General features: G+C 39.0%; 3 protein-coding genes across 3 annotated transcripts; 2 read left to right on the top strand and 1 right to left on the bottom strand.

Moving 5' to 3' along the window:
• Nucleotides 1-21: 21 nt before the first annotated feature.
• Nucleotides 22-3589, top strand: LOC141914975 (uncharacterized). The gene is made up of 7 exons (XM_074806326.1): nt 22-442; nt 530-769; nt 944-1159; nt 1680-1898; nt 2520-2741; nt 3072-3296; nt 3385-3589. Exons 1-7 carry the CDS (start codon nt 366-368, stop codon nt 3548-3550), a joined length of 1365 nt encoding a protein of 454 aa, XP_074662427.1. The 5' UTR covers nt 22-365; the 3' UTR covers nt 3551-3589.
• A 7762-nt stretch (nt 3590-11351) lies between these two features.
• Nucleotides 11352-14798, top strand: LOC141905133 (uncharacterized). Its single transcript, XM_074793910.1, has 7 exons — nt 11352-11477; nt 11968-12167; nt 12677-12803; nt 13181-13234; nt 13430-13562; nt 14393-14499; nt 14678-14798. Exons 1-7 carry the CDS (start codon nt 11414-11416, stop codon nt 14695-14697), a joined length of 705 nt encoding a protein of 234 aa, XP_074650011.1. The 5' UTR covers nt 11352-11413; the 3' UTR covers nt 14698-14798.
• LOC141905142 (apolipoprotein D-like) lies at nt 14685-17201 on the bottom strand. Its single transcript, XM_074793917.1, has 6 exons — nt 17093-17201; nt 16482-16600; nt 16028-16158; nt 15672-15757; nt 15461-15565; nt 14685-15083 (listed from the first exon to the last, which is right to left on the bottom strand). The coding sequence occupies exons 2-6, from the start codon at nt 16596-16598 to the stop codon at nt 14947-14949; spliced, it is 576 nt and encodes a 191-aa protein (XP_074650018.1). The 5' UTR covers nt 16599-16600; nt 17093-17201; the 3' UTR covers nt 14685-14946.
• Between the last annotated feature and the right edge of the window lie 6252 nt (nt 17202-23453).

Here is a 23453-nt window from a genome sequence, read left to right as displayed (position 1 = left end):
AAGGTGGCTCCAACTCTGGCTCCAGCTCCAGAGACAGTGTAACCCCTAGCTCCAGATACAGGACCTCCTCCAGAGGTGGCTCCAACTCCGGCTCCAGCTCCAGATACAGGACCTCCTCCGGACGCGGCTCCAACTCCAGCAAAAGAAACAGGAGTTCCTTCAGACGCAGACCCAACTCCGGCTCCAGCTCCAGATACAGGACCTCCTCCGGACGCGGCACCAACTCCAGCAACAGGAGTTCCTTCAGACGCAGACCCAACTCTGGCTCCAGCGCCAACTCCAGACTTGATTCAAGACCCCCACTAACCCCACTCCAACAGATCAGCAACATTGCTACGAACTGTATTTCTAAGCTAAACTGTCAAATGGATCGAGTTAAAGAAGATGCGAATAAACATTGTAGTAAATCACTATCAACAGTAAACAGTAATCCAGATTGCGAGTAAGTTTAATTCATCACCAATAATTCTGATGTTTACAGTAAAATAGAAATTAATATCAATTTGAACTCTGATTATTGTATTGATAGGAAATGGAGACTGTTTCTGAATTGTTTATTGGACAAATCGACCGCGGCACTCGACTGTAATGCTAATACATTAGAAACTATGTTTCCAGTTCAAGATTTCAAGCCTGATCAGTGTGTCAATGTTATTCGTGCTAAACCTAAAAGTCAATCATGCGATTCTAACTTCATTATGAAAACAGTGGCGACTGATGGAACATGTAACAATCAGTTTAATGATCTGATTTCCAAGAAAGATTGCAAGTAAGAAAAAAGAAATTCTTGGATCCGGTTCCACAGTTGTGTGGGTTTAATCTTTACTCTGGATCCAGTTTCACAGTCGTGTGGGTTTGGATTGACTCTGGATCCAGTTCCACAGTTGTGTGCGTATAAATATTTTACTCTGGATCTTGATTTGCTGATCTTGTTGATTTTCAGATCGCTGAACAGTTTAACTGCTTGTTTTTCGAAAACATCAATCACGTGCACTGCTCGACAATTACTGGATAATTTGCGAGAAAAACACAAGTTATTGCTGAACATCTGTTTACAACCACCTCCCCTCCCTTTAACGTGTGGTGCGGCAGTCAAACAGGCATTAAATGTGGCTTGTAAAGAGAAATATGACACATTTCTCACTAGTAAAACATGTCCGTAAGTATTTGTGCAAAACTTCATCAACGTAGGCTTACATAAACATCGTATGTGTTTATTTTCATTTTCTTTCAATATACATATTTTCAAGGTAAATATGATTGTGCCCCGATATAAGTTGAACATATATAACAACAGGTGACAGGACTTAACCGGGACACAAAAACAAGTCAGATTATTTCTATTTATAGACAAATACTAACCACTAGACCTCGGGTCAGAATATCCGAACACATATCACGTCTTAATTCGAGACATTAAAAACAACAATTCTACTCCGATGAATCCTTTTAACCACTCTAAATTCATTATCAATAATAATGATAATATTTATACTGCGCATTTCTAAGAATATGACTTGAAGATGTACTTGATATCAAGGTTATACAGTAAAAAGCAAAAATATGACAATGAAATATAATTACATTTCTATGATATCTATCCGCACATGAGAAAAGAAGTTGATATCATTCTTTCTATAGCCATGTATGATTCTCATTGTAAACTGTGTTGATTTCAGGAACTGGTTTGCTGTATTGAACTGTCTGAAGGAATCAATTAAAACTCATAGAGTTTGCGACAAAATCTCTGATAAACTGATAGCCGGTTGGATTGGTCTCAAAGCTTTCCAATCAGGACAGTGTGATCAACCTAAACCAACCATCTGTAACTACAAAACGCTTTTTGATGAGATTAAATTGTTCTGCGGGACACAGTTTTCTGGTATTCATGATTGCAGGTATAGTCATTATACGGGAGAAGTATTTCCTAAATAGAAAATAAAAGCCACGGTAGCTATTTACTCAACATACCACTGACAAGTGACAATTAAAACTGTACTTCTCGAAAGGATCTAACCAACTTTAGAACCACTGGGCCCGGTTCCACAGTCGTGAGTTAAAATCAGTTCAGTTTTACCTTTAGAGTCAAACCTAACTCAGAACTGTGGAACTGGATCCTGAGTTCATAGTTAACTCTTAACTCACAACTGTGGAACTGGATCCTGAGTTCATAGTTAACTCTAAACTCACAACTGTGGAACTGGATCCTGTATGAGTTCAGAGTTAACTCTTAACTCACAACTGTGGAACTGGATCCTGAGTTCAGAGTTAACTCTTAACTCGCAACTGTGGAACTGGATCCTGAGTTCAGAGTTAACTCTAAACTCACAACTGTGGAACTGGATCCTGTATGAGTTCAGAGTTAACTCTTAACTCACAACTGTGGAACTGGATCCTGAGTTCAGAGTTAACTCTAAACTCACAACTGTGGAACTGGATCCAGAGTGCAGATTAACTCACAACTCTTAACTCAGTGTTTTTTTTCTAATTGTCTGTTCTGGATTTATATGTAATTTCAGTTCTTACGGAGAATTTGAGAAATGTACCCAGACCTCTTTCTCAGAGGATGTGAAACAAGTTTGCAGCGCGTACGACAAAATGAAACTGATTTTTCAAAATGGAACTAGATTCAATGCTAAACAATGCGCTAGAGAACAATGTGACGAAAACAAATTGAACAAAACACTCGATTTTAATTGCAAAACATTTTTCACAGCGCTGAAAATCACACAGAATTGCGGGTAAGTTTAGATTTGGTATCTGATCCATTGTATATCAATATGAGGATGATGGTCTCTCATGTGAGTTTATGATTGGCTAACTGATAAGATACTGATCTGTGATTGGCTAGCTGATCAAATACTTATCTCTGATTGGCTAGCCGATCAAATACTGATTCCTCATTGCTGATCAAATACTGCTTCACATGTACGCCACGTTGAAATATTGGTTGATTGTAGAGATTATCCCAGATCAGCGCCAGATATGCTCAAAATAACACATAATTTATTCTCTTATATATGATATATACTACCTATATTTCAATGTACATGTATATATATATTTTCTAGGAATTGGAATTCGTTAATGCATTGTTTATTACCACTGAACAAAGATTGTACGAAAAATGTCATTAAAAATGTATTGATATCAATGGACGAGAAAATCAAGAATTTCATCAGTAATCAACGTCAATGTTTGCCCGAACCTCCGAAACCTGGATGCGATTCGGAACAAATCTACAAACAGTGTAAAACAGAATTAACATCTCCGATTACCGATCAAAATGTCTGCACGTAAGACTGACTTTCATTAAACTTTTAGATGTCAATAATATTCATCTAATTCGGCAAAAACTAAAGTAGTTTAATTTCTAATTTGTAGGGTTTTACTTGGATTGAAAACGTGCACTGAAAAGAACGTTCCTTGTCCGAGAAATATCATGATTAAGGAACTATGGAAAATTCTGATGAAAGAAGCACCGGAGATTTATACACGTGAAAATATCGAGCTGTGTAACGAACAGTTGAGACCTCAGCAACAAACATGAACATTCAATCTTTATTAATCGCAAAGAATACATTTTTTAATTCAGAAAAATTTTCGAATTTCGCTACAATAAATATATTCACTCTAGAAAATGAGATTTGTACTGTTTTCGCTACTATGGATTTGAACTAATGTCTATTTCAACTTGACTTGAGAGCACATCAGGTGGCCTAGCTCAGTTTCGGTAGCACATATACCTGATAAAGGTCTTATTAGGAATAGAATGCACTGGCAGCTGACCTAAAACATTGATTTTTCATCCATTTTAAACTGTATTGAAGGATATCCAAACGGTCTTCATTGGAAGGGGTTGAAAAGAGAAAAGTGACTCCATGATTTGAAAGTTTAACCAAACTTCAGTTCAGGCATGGGAACATATTGTTAAATCTGTTGAGAAATCAAGACGTAAACTGTGAACTTGTTTAACTATGATGGTAAATTTCAGTTTATGTATCGCAACGCGTGCATCATCTATTAATGGTATAAAATAGCTTAAATTTCATTGTGTCGGTAAATTTGTGACATGTGTCGTATAACTATTAGACTCGTGATACAGATACTGATATTGCTGCAGCCGCTAATTAGGGTTTGGTCGACACCAGACACAATCTATTTCTCTCTCGCGTAGAGTAGATCGGACCGCGGCATCATCCGCTCCTATGGATGATAACCGAACAACTCCGTCCGAGCCGCTTAACGATGGTTCACATCAAGTGCGTGATAATTGCGGCGTTAAATCGTTCTACGCCATTTACGCGATATATTTACGAATTTTTGGAGCCTTCCCCGTCATGATACTCGGTATTATGTTAAACATTTTGATTGTCGTTACATTACGAGCTCAGAGTTCAACTCACATCTCGTTTTATCTTTTACGCTGTTTGGCTTTCTTGGACATGATGTTTCTGATATGGCGCGGGATTCAAGGACCAGTACGTTATTTACTAGCGTGGCTAATACAAGGAGAGTTTGTATTTGAAGAAACGAGTCATTATTGGTACATGCCATGGCTTTATGTCATACCTTTCGTACCACGATATGCATCTCAATTAACCCGCAACTGGATAACTGTCGGCGTCGTCGTACAACGAACTTTATCAATTTCGTTTCCATTTTTTGCTAAACGAAATATTACAAGATTTAGAATCAAAGTCATGATAGTTTTATGTTTTTTAATTTTTGCAGCAATTCATTGCGTTTTTCTTGTCACCGTTAAAGGAATTGCTTTTAAGTGGGACGAATGTACCAAGCGTTTTCAAATGGTACTTGAGATCAAAAGTAAGTCTCATGAAGTTGCTCTTTATGAGATGTTTTTTGGTATTTTGATGCCAATTTTCAAGGAATATCTACCGTGTTTATTATTAATTATTTTCAATATTGTTTTGATAGTAAAACTGCGACAAATTCAGGCTAAACGTAAAGAAGATTTCACATCACACGGAGGTGAAGATAAAAATAGAAATATTGATGTTAAAGCTACTAAAATGGCGATATCAGTTGTTTTGGTTTTTATTATTTTTGAAGCACCCGGTTCTATCAGATCATTCTACGACTACCTGCGGGTTCAGTTTTTCCATTCTTTACCCCCTCTACCAGCTGATTATTGGTATTTCGGTGCAATTGTCAGCGCTCTATTTCCAGCGTTGAACTCTTCATCCAATTTTTTCCTGTACTGTATTGTAAATAGTTCGTATAAGAAAACAGCTCTGAAACTTATACGAGACCGATGTCAACGAAACTGGTCGAATAAAACCTATTTCACCTGACTTTCAAAAAATACTGTTGCAACCTGATATTTGATGTATTTATGATTTAGTCGCGATAATTTCTCATCCATTTTAATAAAATCTCATTTGATTGTACCGAAAAAGGATTCCACATGTGGCAAGTGAGGATCCCCTAGGTAGCATCGACATCGAGATCAAAACAAATTTCTATATCAGTAAATTCTTCAGTATTCATCACAAAATATATACGTGTTGCAATAAAGAGAAAATACAATAAATACAATGTCAGAACCAATTTCCACAGTTTCAGTTCCACATCTCTGAGATAGTAATATTTGACTCTAGAATTTAATCAGTGGAAATAAAGACGCAAACCCTGCCTTTAACCTAAGTAAGGAAGTTTTATAGAATATCAGAAAATAAATAATCTCGTGTCAGTCTTAGCTGTTATAGGTTTTTGTTTATGGTGGAATAACCGGAGCGGATCGGTTTAATCACCGCTCGATGTACTTTTACATTTATATTTCACCTTCAGTAGATATTTTCTGATTAAGAGAAACAGTTCTTAATCTATAGTTCTTATGGTCACACGACATGTGAATAAACTCTGGGAAGAAACGATTGAAAATTTTCGTCAATAAATGCTCAGAAAAAGCAGGTATGATGAAAATAATTATGACGGTTAATTTCCTAGGCCCTGTTCTACAGTTATGAGGGCGGAGTTCTCTTAACAGAAAAAAAGGTGATGTTAGTTACTTGAATGGAAATAATGATATGTTTTAAGGATTCAATAATGATATGTTTTAAGGATTCAATGATGAATGAAGGGGTTGATAATCCAACATACAGTAATTCAGACTCACCTGATGAGGTAAGAACTAGAATCCTCACATAGAGCAAATATTATTGAAATACGACATTTGAAAATATTCTGTTCATCAGGTGAAAGAATTCAATACCTACTCGCACGAAACAGGTGCAGAATATGTGGAGACAAACCCTAAAAAACCTTTACAGATGCAGGTTTTACCGGGAGCACCAGGTGGAATATTTGGATTAGAAAATCCGACTTATGATTATCGAGGTATGCACTAGTTAAAACAGTATAATTCAATCAATCTACAGCACAAAGATTTGATTTCTTTCTTTTTAAAAGTTTCTAACGGCGCTCAGAGAAGTGTTGATGAAATTGATGTCAATATCTACAATGATTTACAACAAGCCGCGGACAGGAAAAATAAAAACATCAGATACACTAGAATAGCTTGTATAGTGGGTATAGTTATAGGAGTAATACTCGGTGCTGCTATGATCGGCTCTCTACTGGCAGTCAGTGAGTTGTTACTTTTATTTCATTTTTACCGTTAAAATTTACAGCGTTTACAAAAACCAAGAAAATGAGTTTCTGTCTATATTTTTTTAGTTCTATTGAAATATGATTTGAGGGAAAAATCAGGATGGAATTCTAACAGCGCAGAAGCGGCTAACGCCGGACCAGGATCAGGTTAGAATAATCTCTCTTAATCATCTCTTTGAACTATTCTATTAATTACACTTAGTTACTCGTCTATTAGTCTATGACCCAGTTCCGCATTTCCGAATTAAGATTTATTTTGATTCAAGAGTTATCTCATTTAAAAATGAAATGATTTTAACTGAGTCAAATTTATAACTCACAAATATACAAAGCGGGTCCAGGATCCACTTCCCCAGTTTTTGGTTAACTCTTTAAAATTAGATAATCTCCATCGAGTCAAAAACCAACACATAGCTGTGGAACTGGATCCCAGTAGAAAATAAAAATGTTATAAAGTCAATGCTATTTTTTTTCTTTATTCGACGTAGGTTCTGTTGGTATTCTGATGTCTTTAAAAGTTGATAATGAAATATTTCACCCAACAATGGCGGACAATACAAGTATCGCTTACTTGTCATTCGCTAAAGAGTTTCTATCAGCGGTATAGTTATATTATATTCATATATTTCAACCAGACCTAATTATATATAGAAAATGAATCTAGCATTTCGAGCTTTCAATGTGTCATAAAAAATATTGTGAAAAATATATAATTATTATTCACGTGTCAATCACTTAATCATTTACCCGAATAGTTTATTACAAGTTAATATCTATATTCAGGTTGTCAGAAATGTTCTGCCCTGGGGGTAGTTTTAGGCTTAGCCTTTTAACCCCCATAGGTTATAAAGGAGTTGATAATATTTTTAACCATGAATGCTCATCGCAATGAGCCCATATATTCTGTGTATAAAACAAATTGTAATTGATAGATAGCTGAATATCATTCACTGCATTAAAGGGTCTGGGGCCAGTTTCACAAAAAAGTTTAACTCAAATTTTTGGTGTAATTGCTATTTGGTTACTTCATGTTCTCAATGAGGACAACAATTTAAACTTAACCGTTTTAGGCTTTAACTTTTTCGTGAAACTGGACCCTGATCTATAAAACACCTGGACCTCAGTTCGACAGTCTTAGGCTGGATTCGACTGCAGGGTTAGATTTAGTTAATTTCTAATGTTTATATCTCAAATTACGGAGCCCCGGAGGGGACATGGTGATTTTGTTCGTTCTGGCTCTGGGTGTAGCCTGTTTGTTGTTTGCTTTGATTTGTAAATCCTGCTGTAAGTTATCTATCAACTTTCTGTTTCAACTTATGACTTCTATTTACATTAGTCATATACAGATTATCATTATTCTTTAACAGGTGGATAAAATTTACAAATCGGATCCAAAAGTATCGCCCTATTACAAACAAAGTATCATCACCGATCTCAGGTATCTAAAAATTGAGACTTCAGATCTTATTATCTTACAATTCATTGCAAATTAATTAAGTAAGTAAAAGGAAGTAATCGAAAATTGCTTTTCCTTCATTTCCTGAGTGTTATGAAGTAACAATTGCTGTCTCGGTGATTTATAATTAGTGATTGGTCGTGAAGTTAGTTATCTATAGACGTTTCAAAATAAATTCTCTAATAATGATGTCTCTATTTCTCTCGATATATATATCTGTAGTAATGGTAGCGTAATTGTGGATTATATCAGTATTATGAAAGCGGGAAAAGCTCCAACCGATATCGGCAACGATTGCCGTGAAACATTAGAGAAAGTTGCCGGAACAAACAGCGGGTTCGGGCGCTTTAGAATTGCTAAAGGTTCCGTTAAATCCAAAGGTAAGTTTTAAAGTCGATTCTGTATATAGTTCTGTACCGGTAAAAATCTTTTTTTTTCTAATTCACGATTTTGAGAAATCACAAACTGTTTTTCAGGTCAACAACATTTTTCTACCGGTAAAAAGAATAATAACGATAATAAGAAGAATGTTGATCCTATCGTATCTCCTGAAAATTCAGACACACTCAAATGTAATTCTAAAATCCGTCCAGCTACAGTCGGTGCTTGTTCTACATATTTCAACAAACAAATCATCCATAAACTATTGAATAATACATCAGTAGATCAAACTAATCAATGCAGGTATTCATTACATTGAAATAACAATCAGTTTTACCACACAATTTATAATACATTTCTGATGATATTTTCACATATGTTTTTTTAGTATTTCAGAATCATTTATAAAATGTTTGACTCAGGAATCTCGCTGTCCTGTTGCTGCAATGGTGCAAACTAATGGTTTTTACAGTCTATTTGATCGAGCTTTTCTTCGAAAAATATTCCAAAATAAACCTGCCGGATCCAGACCAAATAGACCTGCCAAAACAGACTCCGGTAACAGACCTCCCAAACCAGACTCCGGTAACAGACCTCCCAAACCAGATTCCGGTAACAGACCTCTCAAACCAGACTCCGGTAACAGACCTCCTAAACCAGACTCCGGTAACAGACCTCCCAAACCAGACTCGGGTAACAGACCTCCCAAACCAGACTCCGGTAACAGACCTCCTAAACCAGACTCCGGTAACAGACCTCCTAAACCAGACTCCGGTAACAGACCTCCCAAACCAGACTCCGGTAACAGACCTCCTAAACCAGACTCCGGTAACAGACCTCCTAAACCAGACTCCGGTAACAGACCTCCCAAACCAGACTCGGGTAACAGACCTCCTAAACCAGACTCGGGTAACAGAACTCCCAAACCAGACTCCGGTAACAGAACTCCCAAACCAGACTCCGGTAACAGAACTCCCAAACCAGACTCCGGTAACAGACCTCCCAAACCAGACTCCGGTAACAGACCTCCCAAACCAGACTCCGGTAACAGACCTCCCAAACCAGACTCCGGTAACAGACCTCCCAAACCAGACTCCGGTAACAGACCTCCCAAACCAGACTCCGGTAACAGACCTCCCAAACCCGACTCCGGTAACAGACCTCCCAAACTAGACTCCGGTAACAGACCTCCCAAACCAGACTCCGGTAACAGACCTCCTAAACCAGACTCCGGTAACAGACCTCCCAAACCAGACTCCGGTAACAGACCTCCTAAACCAGACTCCGGTAACAGACCTCCCAAACCAGACTCCGGTAACAGACCTCCCAAACCAGACTCCGGTAACAGACCTCCCAAACCAGACTCCGGTAACAGACCTCCCAAACCAGACTCCGGTAACAGACCTCCTAAACCAGACTCCGGTAACAGACCTCCCAAACCAGACTCCGGTAACAGACCTCCTAAACCAGACTCCGGTAACAGACCTCCCAAACCAGACTCCGGTAACAGACCTCCCAAACCAGACTCCGGTAACAGACCTCCTAAACCAGACTCCGGTAACAGACCTCCCAAACCAGACTCCGGTAACAGACCTCCTAAACCAGACTCCGGTAACAGACCTCCCAAACCAGACTCCGGTAACAGACCTCCTAAACCAGACTCCGGTAACAGACCTCCCAAACCAGACTCCGGTAACAGACCTCCCAAACCAGACTCCGGTAACAGACCTCCCAAACCAGACTCCGGTAACAGACCTCCCAAACCAGACTCCGGTAACAGACCTCCTAAACCAGACTCCGGTAACAGACCTCCCAAACCAGACTCCGGTAACAGACCTCCTAAACCAGACTCCGGTAACAGACCTCCCAAACCAGACTCCGGTAACAGACCTCCCAAACCAGACTCCGGTAACAGACCTCCCAAACCAGACTCCGGTAACAGACCTCCCAAACCAGACTCCGGTAACAGACCTCCCAAACCAGACTCCGGTAACAGACCTCCTAAACCAGACTCCGGTAACAGACCTCCCAAACCAGACTCCGGTAACAGACCTCCTAAACCAGACTCCGGTAACAGACCTCCCAAACCAGACTCCGGTAACAGACCTCCCAAACCAGACTCCGGTAACAGACCTCCTAAACCAGACTCCGGTAACAGACCTCCTAAACCAGACTCCGGTAACAGACCTCCCAAATTGTCCTCACTCCAACAGATCAGCAGCATTGCTACAAACTGTATTTCTAAGCTAAACTGTCAAATGGATCGAGTTAAAGAAGATGCGAATAAACATTGTAGTAAATCACTATCAACAGTAAACAGTTATCCAGATTGCGAGTAAGTTTAATTCATCACCAATAATTCTGATGTTTACAGTAAAATAGAAATTAATATCAATTTATCTGATAAATGTATTATAGGAAATGGAGACTGTTTCTGAATTGTTTATTGGACAAATCGACCGCGGCACTCGACTGTAACGCTGATACATTAGAAACTATGTTTCCAGTTCAAGATTTCAAGCCTGATCAGTGTATTAATGTTATTCGCGCTAAACCTAAACGTCAATTATAACTGATAATTATACGTTATAACGATAAGAGTGAATATTTTGTTTTTGCTTATATTTGTGTTTATATTATTCCCGTTATTTCAAATTGCGTTGTTAATTGTGTATATATTCTATAGTGATTTTATTTTGTGGTTGTTATTGAATATCTTCCTGTTTGTGTTTACAAATTCCTGCTCTGTAATAATAACCCATTTCTCCGAATTTAAAATGAGACCAATTTTGTAAAGTATTTTGTCGAATATCATCCTGGTTTCCATGCAACTATGAAATAAATGTGTCTTCAACAAAAGCTGCTTTAATTTGACCCTGGATGGAAATTTAACTTCCCTGTTTGCCTTACTTAGTGTTTCATACCTACGCGCGCTATGCGAGAATGAAGGCTAAACGGAGGAATTTTATGCTATTGATATTTTGGATTTTATCACGTTTAAAAATGTGTAAGTTTCATCTCCGTTTTACTCTGCATTTCCTGAGATCAAATTCCACAGTTCTGAATCCAGTTCCACAGTCAATCACCGAGTTCCTGAGTTATGGATACACTTCCACAGTCCCAGACCTGTTTCAACAATTCTAGGCACGGTTCTGAATCCAGTTTTACACTCAGGTTAGAATCTGACTTTCGGGTTGAAACATGAAATGAATTAATCCTATTTCTTTCTGTGAACTGTGGACCTGGATCCAAAGTCAAAGTAAACCCACACTGTGAGACTGGGGGTGAAATTAAACCAACACGACTGTGGAACTGGGTTCTGAGTCAAATCAAACCCACACAACTGTGGACATGGATTCAGAGTCAAATTAAGCCTACACAACTGTGGAACTGTATTAAGAATCAAATTAAACCCACATTGTGGAACTGGGGTTAAATTAAACCCACACAACTATGGAACTGGGTTCTGATTGATGTGTTGTATATCTATTTTGTAGATGATTGTGTTAAACTAGAGATTCATTCTAGCAGTTCAGTTGTTACTGTCGGATCATCATTTTCAATCATCTGTCGAACCCATAATTCATCATTGTTACATCAAGTAATTCTCGAACATAAGAATCCGCATCAAAATGCGAGGATTGTATCTCAAGGATGTATGGTCCCGTACTCGATTCCGGGAGTGATGGTTTCCAGGGTAGGTTTAACCATCCATTCCGCGGTCTGTTTAACCATCCATTCCGCGGTCTGTTTAACCATCCATTCCGCGGTCTGTTTAACCATCCATTCCGCGGTCTGTTTAACCATCCATTCCGCGGTCTGTTTAACAAACCATTCCGCGGTCTGTTTAACAAACCATTCCGCGATCTGTTTAACAAACCATTCCGCAGTCTGTTTAACAAACCATTCCGCGGTCTGTTTAACAAACCATTCCGCGGTCTGTTTAACAAACCATTCCGCGGTCTGTTTAACAAACCATTCCGCGATCTGTTTAACAAACCACTCTGCGGTTACTATTGTTAAATGTATTCCTCTATCTCTATCCATGTATTTCTGTGTACATCTATTTCTTCCGTGTTGATGTATTCTTAAGTCTTTCCTAAGTCTTTAATTCTATGTACTCATATTCATTCCTATGTATTTCTATGTATTTATGTGTATATCTATTTCTTTTATGTATTTCTATGTATTCGATCCTGTTTTTAGGAATATTGCGATTGTATTAATGGAGAAATCAGTTATTTGATCACTAACGCCACAGAAACTGCATCTGGAGTTTGGATTTGTCATCTTGGAAAGATAAAAACCGGAACTGTTATTACAGTTTCAAAAGGTAACATGTCATCAGTGACTGGATTGCATAGGTCGCAATGTTTCAATAGGTTGTATTTGATGGACGTGTATCCGAGACATTTACACCCAACCCTCTAACATTCAAAGGACAGCTCCAGACATTTCTGACATGCTCGAGTCATCAACTGCTCGACAGCGCTTTGCCTTTTCTATTTACAAGGCGCCATAAGTTCTATATCCTGTCTTATTACCTAATTCATGATCCTATTCTATTGTATTACCAAATAATCCTAGTTATTTACACTTGATTCACATATTTGTATAGACAAAACAATCATTCCAACAACTGCTTTACCTGTATTTGATATCATTACCAAATATTAGAAAATTAACGTTGTCCCACTTAATGGATTTTAGGGCAAACTGAAGATATTTTGGAAGTTGCAGCGCCACCAACTGAGGAACACCACTGTAGGTTTATACTGTAGGGTCGTTAAAACATTATAAACATCAAAATGAAATATGAATTCAGATCAGTTTCTCCATTAAATTGTATCCACCTGATGAAGCTGCTAGTAGCGAGAGCTCGTAAATTCTAGTATGTAAACCTAAACTGTTCATGTTTATCATCAATTGGCTCATTTACAATTCTTCTATTTTCTGTAGCTTTTCTTGAGAATAGATCAATGATCGTGTTGATGAGTGTAATCGGTGGATTAGCCCTGTTACTCACTATAGCGCTCTGTGTCTTCATCGTTCAAGGCAGGGCGAGAAAAAAACAACTTCTTAGATTACTCAGGTAGGAACCCAGCCTGCACATAGCCAGTACCCGGCCCGCATCGAGCCCGCACCCAGCTCACACCCAGGAGCCTGCACTCGCCCGTACCACAGCCCATCACACCCTACCCACGTTTCCATCTCAGTGGTCCTGTTTACCCACTGTCGAATTTCCCAGGATCGAGCCCGGTCTATTGATACTGTTTCCGAGTGGTCCAGATGCTGGTTAGAGGGTTAACAGGGTGTCCCAGGCTCGAACCCGGTCTATTGATACTGTTTCCGAGTGGTCCAGATGCTGGATAGAGGGTTAACAGGCTGTCCCAGGCTCGAACCCGGTCTATTGATACTGTTTCCGAGTGGTCCAGATGCTGGATAGAGGGTTAACAGGGTGTCCCAGGCTCGAACCCGGTCTATTGATACTGTTTCCGAGTGGTCCAGATGCTGGATAGAGGGTTAACAGGCTGTCCCAGGCTCGAACCCGGTCTATTGATACTGTTTCCGAGTGGTCCAGATGCTGGATAGAGGGTTAACAGGCTGTCCCAGGCTCGAACCCGGTCTATTGATACTGTTTCCGAGTGGTCCAGATGCTGGATAGAGAGTTAACAGGGTGTCCCAGGCTCGAACCCGGTCTATTGATACTGTTTCCGAGTGGTCCAGATGCTGGATAGAGAGTTAACAGGGTGTCCCAGGCTCGAACCCGGTCTATTGATACTGTTTCCAAGTGGTCCAGATGCTGGATAGAGGGTTAACAGGCTGTCCCAGGCTCGAACCCGGTCTATTGTTCTGATTCTGAGTAACTGTAATCTTTTTTTCTATATTCACGTGAATGAATCTTTTTTTATATATTTACAGAGAATCTCCAGGCCGACAGAGAGTGGAAGTGCAAGATCCGTACAATCAATACGTCATCAATGCTGAAACTCCGACATCTGATCACATTTACACGGGCGAAGATACCGGTCAGTGTAATACGGGCTTTTACTAAAATCAATCTATAACTTTTTAACAATTTTCATTTCAAACAGGAAAAAATATCACCAAAAAATATTCCAGGATATAGAATAATGTTTTACGGGAAAAGGTTTTGACGAAAACAAATTAATCATAACAGTTTACATGGATATTGTTTTATTGTAGGTTTATACGACACAATCTAAAAATGAACGACGGCTGAAAAACACAAATGGAAATATATATCGAATTCTGTAAATGTTCAATTGTAAATATTTTAGATTTCTGTAAATAAATGGGACAAGCATTTAAACAATCCTGTGTATTTCTATTTAATTTCAAATTCTATTCTATCAACCATTCGTTCTATTGTGGTGGGTGTTTTAAATGACGGGGGTCGGCTCCGATGATTAAAGGTCTGCTCCGATGATAGAAAACAAGGTCGGCTCCTATGGTTAGTTGGGGCAGTTGCTTTGGTTTTGTACTTTCAGATAGTTCACTCTTAATCCTCGGTTTCTCAACATGTTATAAATCTGATGTTTTACACCATCGTGAAGCCCAGCACGTCTACGACTTAGTATCCAGATTATATCTACAACAGAAACAACAGCAGTGGCGATCAGTATTCGACACTAGAACTGAATTAGTAAGTAAACTCAAAGACCAAAAACTAGTTAATTTTCAATTAGTTTACAGTTCCATGATTCTCTCATAAATCTGAGTTGAAATAGCAATCCGAGTCACCAAAGTCTTCGGTAGACTTGGACAGGCGGCCAGTCTAAGTCTTCGGTGGATTCTTACACGAGGAGGTCCCGGGTTCGAATCCTAGCTAGGGTTGAGGCTCGCATTAGCATTGATTTTTCGTAACGTTAAGATCTTATTTCGAATATTTTCAACATGCTTAATTTCCTGTGAAAGAAATTCTTGTCTATACGGGATTGAGAAGGAAATGACCGGTTTGACTGTTACCTGCGTGCGCGAGACTTAGAGGAGTCTGAACACAAGAATAAACAACCGAATACGTCACATAATCTGTATCCAGAACCCAGTACGGTCCTTTTGCAAATACGCCACCTATTGTTAAAATCACAATGTACATGCGTGTAAACTATAGGTTAACAAAAGCAAACGATGATTTTAAGAATATGTAAACATTTTGACGAAGAAACAGATACTGTACCTGATGGGAATCTAACTTCCAGTTTAGCGGGAACTCGCGGATCGGGGGCAGATGCTTCACCGACAACATGCGATGATGCACCGGTTCTGTATACAGAAAAAAACAAAAATAGATGACAAAATCCTGAAGCTCAATGGAATAAAGCAGACAATTCTGTAAAATTCGCTATTTTATAAATTATATAACTTTTGACTTGAGATCTATGTAATGTATCCCGATTCCAAGCATCCTGAGGCGCAGTTCAAATGAATAAGTAATCAAAACGTATTGAATAGTACATTCGAGTTGAAGGTTTTTTTAAACCTTTTTATCCAGTTATGAATGAATAGTTGGAATAAGGTTCAGATAAACCCTACCTTGAGTTGATGCCGCTGTTTTCTACTTTGATTTTGCCGTCAGATTTCAGAGTGTATCGCGCTTTACCGCACTTCGTGTTCCATTCGAAAGCGACGAAATATCTTTGGAATTCATACCATGTACCAACATACTGTCAAACAAGCAAGATCAGATGAGGCTGTGGCAATCGAGGTTTCCACTTGTGGCAAGTGAGGATCCACCAGGTTCGCTAGTGTGCATTCGGACAACGACACCGAATATCTTCTGAGATTCAATTAAAATCTATCCTGAATTTCTCAAATTGTACGAAACATGAATAAAAAATCTTGAAATTTTGAATCTGAGTTCAAGAGACGCGATTTGCCTAATGTCCGATTCATGCACGCCATCCTGGTTAGATGTTACGATTCGTTCAAGGTGACCTTTTAATACTAGTTTCAATTCGAATGTACAAAATTAAAATTTGTTTCTAACCTTGGCAGCTTTAAATCCTTGTTTAACACTTGGCGAGGGACATTTGCCGAATGCAGGAATCTGACCTTGTACGCATGCGCATAATGCGACGAAGAAAATACAACTTAGAAACTTCATCTCTACAGAAAAAAAAACATATCATTGTAATACAACAACTACTCGATCTTATTTCACAGACATGGACCCTGTTCCACAGTCCTCGACCAGGTTAACAGGTCTATCGGTTAAGATTTGGCTCTATTAGGCAAAATATTGGAAATCAAACAATTTTGAACCCTAAGACCCAAACTAACTGAGGCACTGTGGAAATGGGTCTTTGGTTGCGATGTGGAAGAAGTGCGACGATTAAACACATCTTTATCTCAATAAACAGAATACTTTTCGCTTTCCGTTGCGGATTTGAATTAATTGAGAAAGATGAATGTTTAAGTAATCATGATTTAACCATTTTGCTAAGTGATAACATTTTCACTGCCTGGCTTCAGTAAGTTATACATACAGTGGCAAATGATTGCTGACTGTGTTCTCTAATCACTCTAGATGAATATTTAAGTAATCATGATTAACATCAAATTATTTGAATATCGTGAATTGTAAGAAATGATGCTCACCGTGTTTTCAGTCTACTGTTACCGGAATAAACCTATATCGATTTGTTAGTATCGTTTATATAGTTATAACTGTGTCTTGCGTGAACTGCAGACTTTGAAACGACATTTACAGCTTAGATAAGGAAACAGTATTGTCTCATTATATAAACAGATAAAACGCATTACCTGTTTACACTTTCATCGCAGAGAAAACCTCAAAGTTCATCAGATTCATTCTGCAAAATAACTCGGTTCATTCGTCACCGGATAGGTCACAACGAACGTCGGTCGACCCCTGTATAACGAACTCGGGTATAACGATTCATCATCGGATGATAACAAATTTCGCCGAATTTTGTCCCGAAGTAAGACAATTTCATACTGAATATAGCGAACTATCGGTTATAACGAACATAATTTCTGGTCCGATGACGTTCCTTGTAACGAGGTTCCACTGCACAATTCAATTTTCTAAATATAAATCCTCACTTGGATAAGTCATCCATCGCTATTTTTGAGACCATGCAGAAAATGTTTGTTTTTATGTTTTGATTGTGTATATTTATGTAATATTCTACATTGATGACCTTTTTAATAATCATTGATGCCGCTAACAAAATACATGAGAAATTAAAGTCTTTTTCTTATAAAAAAAATAACTCAAATTCATTATTTAGGATGAAGGATTGCCCGCGAGTCGTAAAGAGTCCTAGTGAAAACAGGTTGAATTTGCCCGGGTATCGCTGGCTGAAAACTGATTCCAATAGCAGATAACTTCAAGCCTAACCTTACGCTGGTTTGGCCACAATCTTAACCCTAGCTGACCATTAACCCTAAAACTATGCAACCAATTATCCTGAGCTTAGCTCTCGCGGGACTCGAACCCGAGCCTACTACACAACAAAGTTCTGGGGCCAGTTGCTCAAAGTTGGTTGGCTGCTAGAGAATTTCCAAGGTCGCTGCAGTTCTCAATTGTAAATGATGATGGCTGATATTATCCTGATGTTGAGGAATGCAGTAAACTGTTTAACTCACTGTGGTTGATATCGTGCATACCTGTGCATCACCAATTAGTGGTATAAAATAGCTTTAATTTCATAGTATGTTTCTGCTGTTAGAAATCTAAACTCAGATTTAGAAATATTTGTGACATGTAATGTATCGAATTCAATGTAACACTGATACTGATAACGCTGCAGCGCTAATTAGGGTTTGGTCGACACCAGCAGACATAATCTATTTCTCTCGCGCGCAGAGTAGATCGGACCGCTGCATCATCCGCTCCTATGGACGGAAACTTGACGACTCAATCCGATGTCTCATCGGAACACGATAGATGTTGGGATTTTACATTCCAGAACACATACACAGTATCTATGCACGTGTCATCCATCTTCGTCATGTTATTCGGCGTTCCGTTAAACAGTTTAATTGTCGTTACATTAAATGTATTGAGTTCAACTTACATCTCGTTTTATCTTTTACGCTGTTTGGCTATTATGGACATCATGTTTTTGATCTGGCGCGCGATACAAGGACCAGTGCGAATCATACTAGCATGGCTAATACGAGGAAATTATGGACTCGCTGGTTTTAGTAGGCCCGGGGATTTGCCGTGGATTTCTCTAATAGCACGCATTCCACGTTATGCATCTCAAATAACACGCAACTGGATAACTGTCGGTGTCGTCGTACAACGAACTTTATCGATTCTATTTCCATTTTTTGCTAAAAGAGCTATTACAAGATTTCGAATCAATGTCTTAATAATTGTAGGCTTCGTATTCTTTGGACTGATTGAATCGCCATATTTTGCTACCATTGATGGAGTTCATTATGATAGGGGCGAATGCTCGGATCGCATCCGTAGTAAAAGTGGAACACAATCGAAAACTATATCAAATGTGACTTCTGTTTATGGACCAATTATCAAAGAATACATACCGATTACAATAATGATTATTTTCAATACAATTATGATAGTAAAACTGCGACAAATTCAGGCTAAACGTAAAGAAGATTTCACATCACACGGAGGTGAGGATAAAAATAGAAATATTGATATCAAAGCTACTAAAATGGCGATATCGGTTGTGTTGGTGTTTATTTTTTTTGAAACACCCGGCTCTATCGCGACGGTATATAATCACATGCGATCAACTTTCAAGTCTTTACCTTCCTTACCAGCTAATTGGTGGTATTTCCGTGCAATTGTCAGCGCCTTTTTTCCTATGTTGAATTCTGCATCTAATTTTTTCCTGTACTGTATTGTGAATGATGCGTTTAGGAAAACAGCTCTGAAACTAATACGAGACCGATGTCAACGAAATGAAGTGGTCATCAAATGAACTCGCCTAACTCATCGTCTTTATTTGTGATTATTTATAATTTACTAATTGTAAGTTTTGATTTACGTTGTGAGCTACTACGTAGGTTGATTGTATCAAGGACTCTTAGTGAGTTGTTTTAGAGTCCATGGTTGTATTTAATTAAACTAAAAAACTAAAAAACATTTGATAGAAGTATTCGGTCCTCAGTTTTGTTCTATTTCAATAAAGGTTTTGATTAAGTGAAAGTGATCCAATGAAACCACCCCACACCACCTGACTAGAAACTCGCCGTGCGCGTCGACGTTTCTGAAATAACAGTAACTGAATTTTAAACACCTGACATACGTGTGACATGAATTCGGAATGTCAATCATTGATTTTTTGTAGAGGCTTAAAGCATAATAAGGTTTGAACAACAAAAATTGGACCGTGATTCCAGAGCGCTGCCCAGTTACAAACGCCGGGCAACCGCGCGATATTCGGCTCTACTAGCGGGCTGAAGCCGCCGCGGGATGTGCCTTTGAGCAATGATATGACACAGCATGGCCACGCGAGCCCGCAAGGCGGTCTGCGTAGAATTTTGAATATTTCAGTATCGGAGCATCCTCGTTTATTTCTCACTTCGCACTGAGTTCTCCGGTGGCCCGGGGCGGATTATCGATCGGTGAAATTTAGTTAAAAATCGGGCGTGAAAAAATTCGGGGGTAGACAACCAGTGCACTCTCTTTCATTGCGTTTATAGCTGCATATTCACTTACATTACACATCAGGCCGTTGCCTTAGATGGTAGTTTCGGGATTCGACACCAATATCACAGGGAAGGCGGAGCAGGGAAGCGAGTTGATCGGCTGACATAAAAAAAACGTACCCGGACTTAAACCTAACAACGCGGGTCGGGATCTTGGTGCGGACCTTACAATATAATCTTTCTATTTACACTTATATCGCAGAGAAAACCTCAAAGTTCATCTGATTCATTCTGCAAAATAACTCGGTTCATTCGTCACCGGATAGGTCACAACGAACGTCGGTCGACCCCTGTATAACGAACTCGGGTATAACGATTCATCATCGGATGATAACAAATTTCGCCGAATTTTGTCCCGAAGTAAGACAATTTCATACTGAATATAGCGAACTATCGGTTATAACGAACATATTTTCTGGTCCGATGAAGTTCCTTGTAACGAGGTTCCACTGCACAATTCAATTTTCTAAATATAAATCTTCACTTGGATAAGTCATCCATCGCTATTTTTGAGACCATGCAGAAAATGTTTGTTTTTATGTTTTGATCGTGTATATTCATGTAATATTCTACATTGATGACCTTTTTAATAATCATTGATGCCGCTAACAAAATACATAAGAAATGAAGTCTTTTTCTTATAAAAAAGATAACTCAAATTCATTATTTAGGATTAAGGATTGCCCGCGAGTCGTAAAGAGTCCTAGTGAAAACAGGTTGAATTTGCACGGGTATCGCTGGCTGAAAACTGATTCCAATAGCAGATAACCTCAAGCCTAACCTTACGCTTGTTTGGCCACAGTCTTAACCCTACCTGACCATTAACCCTCAAACTATGCAACCAACCATCCTGTTCTTAGCCCTCGCGGGACTCGAACCCGAGCCTACTACACAACAAAGTTCTGGGGCCAGTTGCTCAAAGTTGGTTGGCTGCTAGAGAATTTCCAAGGTCGCTGCAGTTCTCAATTGTAAATGATGATGGCCGATATTATCCTGATGTTGAGGAATGCAGTAAACTGTTTAACTCACTGTGGTTGATATCGTGCATACCTGTGCATCACCAATTAGTGGTATAAAAATAGTTTTAATTTCATAGTATGTTTCTGCTGATAGAGATCTAAACTCAGATTTAGAAATATTTGTGACATGTAATGTATTGTATTCAATGTAACACTGATACTGATATCGCTGCAGCCGCTAATTATGGTTCGGTCGACACCAGACACAATCTATTTCTCTCGCGCGCAGAGTAGATCGGACGGCGACATCATCCGCTCCTATGGACGGAAACTTGACGACTCAATCCGATGTCTCATCGGAACACGATAAATGTTGGGATTTTACATTCCAGAACACATACACAGTATCTATGCACGTGTCATCCATCTTCGTCATGTTATTCGGCGTTCCGTTAAACAGTTTAATTGTCGTTACATTAAATGTATTGAGTTCAACTTACATCTCGTTTTATCTTTTACGCTGTTTGGCTATTATGGACATCATGTTTTTGATCTGGCGCGCGATACAAGGACCAGTGCGAATCATACTAGCATGGCTAATACGAGGAAATTATGGACTCGCTGGTTTTAGTAGGCCCGGGGATTTGCCGTGGATTTCTCTAATAGCACGCATTCCACGTTATGCATCTCAAATAACACGCAACTGGATAACTGTCGGTGTCGTCGTACAACGAACTTTATCGATTCTATTTCCATTTTTTGCCAAAAGAGCTATTACAAGATTTCGAATCAATGTCTTAATAATTGTAGGCTTCGTGTTCTTTGGACTGATTGAATCGCCATATTTTGCTACCATTGATGGAGTTCATTATGATAGGGGCGAATGCTCGGATCGCATCCGTAGTAAAAGTGGAACACAATCGAAAACTATATCAAATGTGACTTCTGTTTATGGACCAATTATCAAAGAATACATACCGATTACAATAATGATTATTTTCAATACAATTATGATAGTAAAACTGCGACAAATTCAGGCTAAACGTAAAGAAGATTTCACCTCACACGGGGGTGAGGATAAAAATAGAAATATTGATATCAAAGCTACTAAAATGGCGATATCGGTTGTGTTGGTGTTTATTTTTTTTGAAACACCCGGCTCTATCGCGACGGTATATAATCACATGCGATCAACTTTCAAGTCTTTACCTTCCTTACCAGCTAATTGGTGGTATTTCCGTGCAATTGTCAGCGCCTTTTTTCCTATGTTGAATTCTGCATCTAATTTTTTCCTGTACTGTATTGTGAATGATGCGTTTAGGAAAACAGCTCTGAAACTAATACGAGACCGATGTCAACGAAATGAAGTGGTCAACAAATGAACTCGCCTAACTCATCGTCTTTATTTGTGATTATTTATAATTTACTAATTGTAAGTTGTGATTTACGTTGTGAGCTACTACGTAGGTTGATTGTGAATTGTTTTAGAGTCTATGGTTGTATTTCACACACAAAAGAAAAATTTGATAGAAGTATTCGGTCCTCAGTTTTGTTCTATTTCAATAAAGGTTTTGATTAAGTGAAAGTGATCCAATGAAACCACCCCACACCACCTGACTAGAAACTCGCCGTGCGCGTCGAAGTTTCTGAAATAACAGTAACTGAATTTTTAACACCTGACATACATGTGACATGAATTCGGAATGTCAATCATTGATTTTTTGTAGAGGCTTAAAGCATAATAAGGTTTGAACAACCAAAATTGGACCGTGATTCCAGAGCGCTGCCCAGTTACAAACGCCGGGCACCCGCGCGATATTCGGCTCTACTAGCGGGCTGAAGCCGCCGCGGGATGTGCCTTTGAGCAATGATATGACACAGCATGGCCACGCGAGCCCAAGTCTTGGCCTCCTATTCCGCGCAATTATTGGTATTTTGAAACACTGAACTTCGCGCTTTTTCCACCCTTGAATTATTCGTCTAACTTTTTCTTGTGCTGTATTGTAAATAGTTCGTTTAGAAAGACAGCTCTGAAACTTTTGCGAGACCGATGTCAACGAAAAGCGACGTGATCAAATAAAATGTCAACTCATTTTCGCATAAGGTCGAGACACGATTCTCTCTTTCAGGCCGTGCCGCCCCGAAGCCTGTTTTCTATCGTATCAGGCGTCATAATCGTCTCAACGGAGGTAAACGTGCCGAGTTTCACTGTTTCTCACAAAAAAAAGACTTTATTGTTGTCGAATCTTCAGTTTTTACTTGTAGTATTTTTTCTTAGTAATGTTCTTGAAATCGGTAAAAATGTTTCCATGACCCCGACCGCCCCGGCTAACCGAGACCCCCGC

The sequence above is a fragment of the Tubulanus polymorphus genome, chromosome 1 (genome assembly GCF_964204645.1).
Source record: "Tubulanus polymorphus chromosome 1, tnTubPoly1.2, whole genome shotgun sequence".
In the NCBI taxonomy this organism is placed as follows: domain Eukaryota; kingdom Metazoa; phylum Nemertea; class Palaeonemertea; order Tubulaniformes; family Tubulanidae; genus Tubulanus; species Tubulanus polymorphus.
Note: the sequence above shows the minus strand (reverse complement) of the source record. Positions and strands in the feature narration are given on the sequence as shown.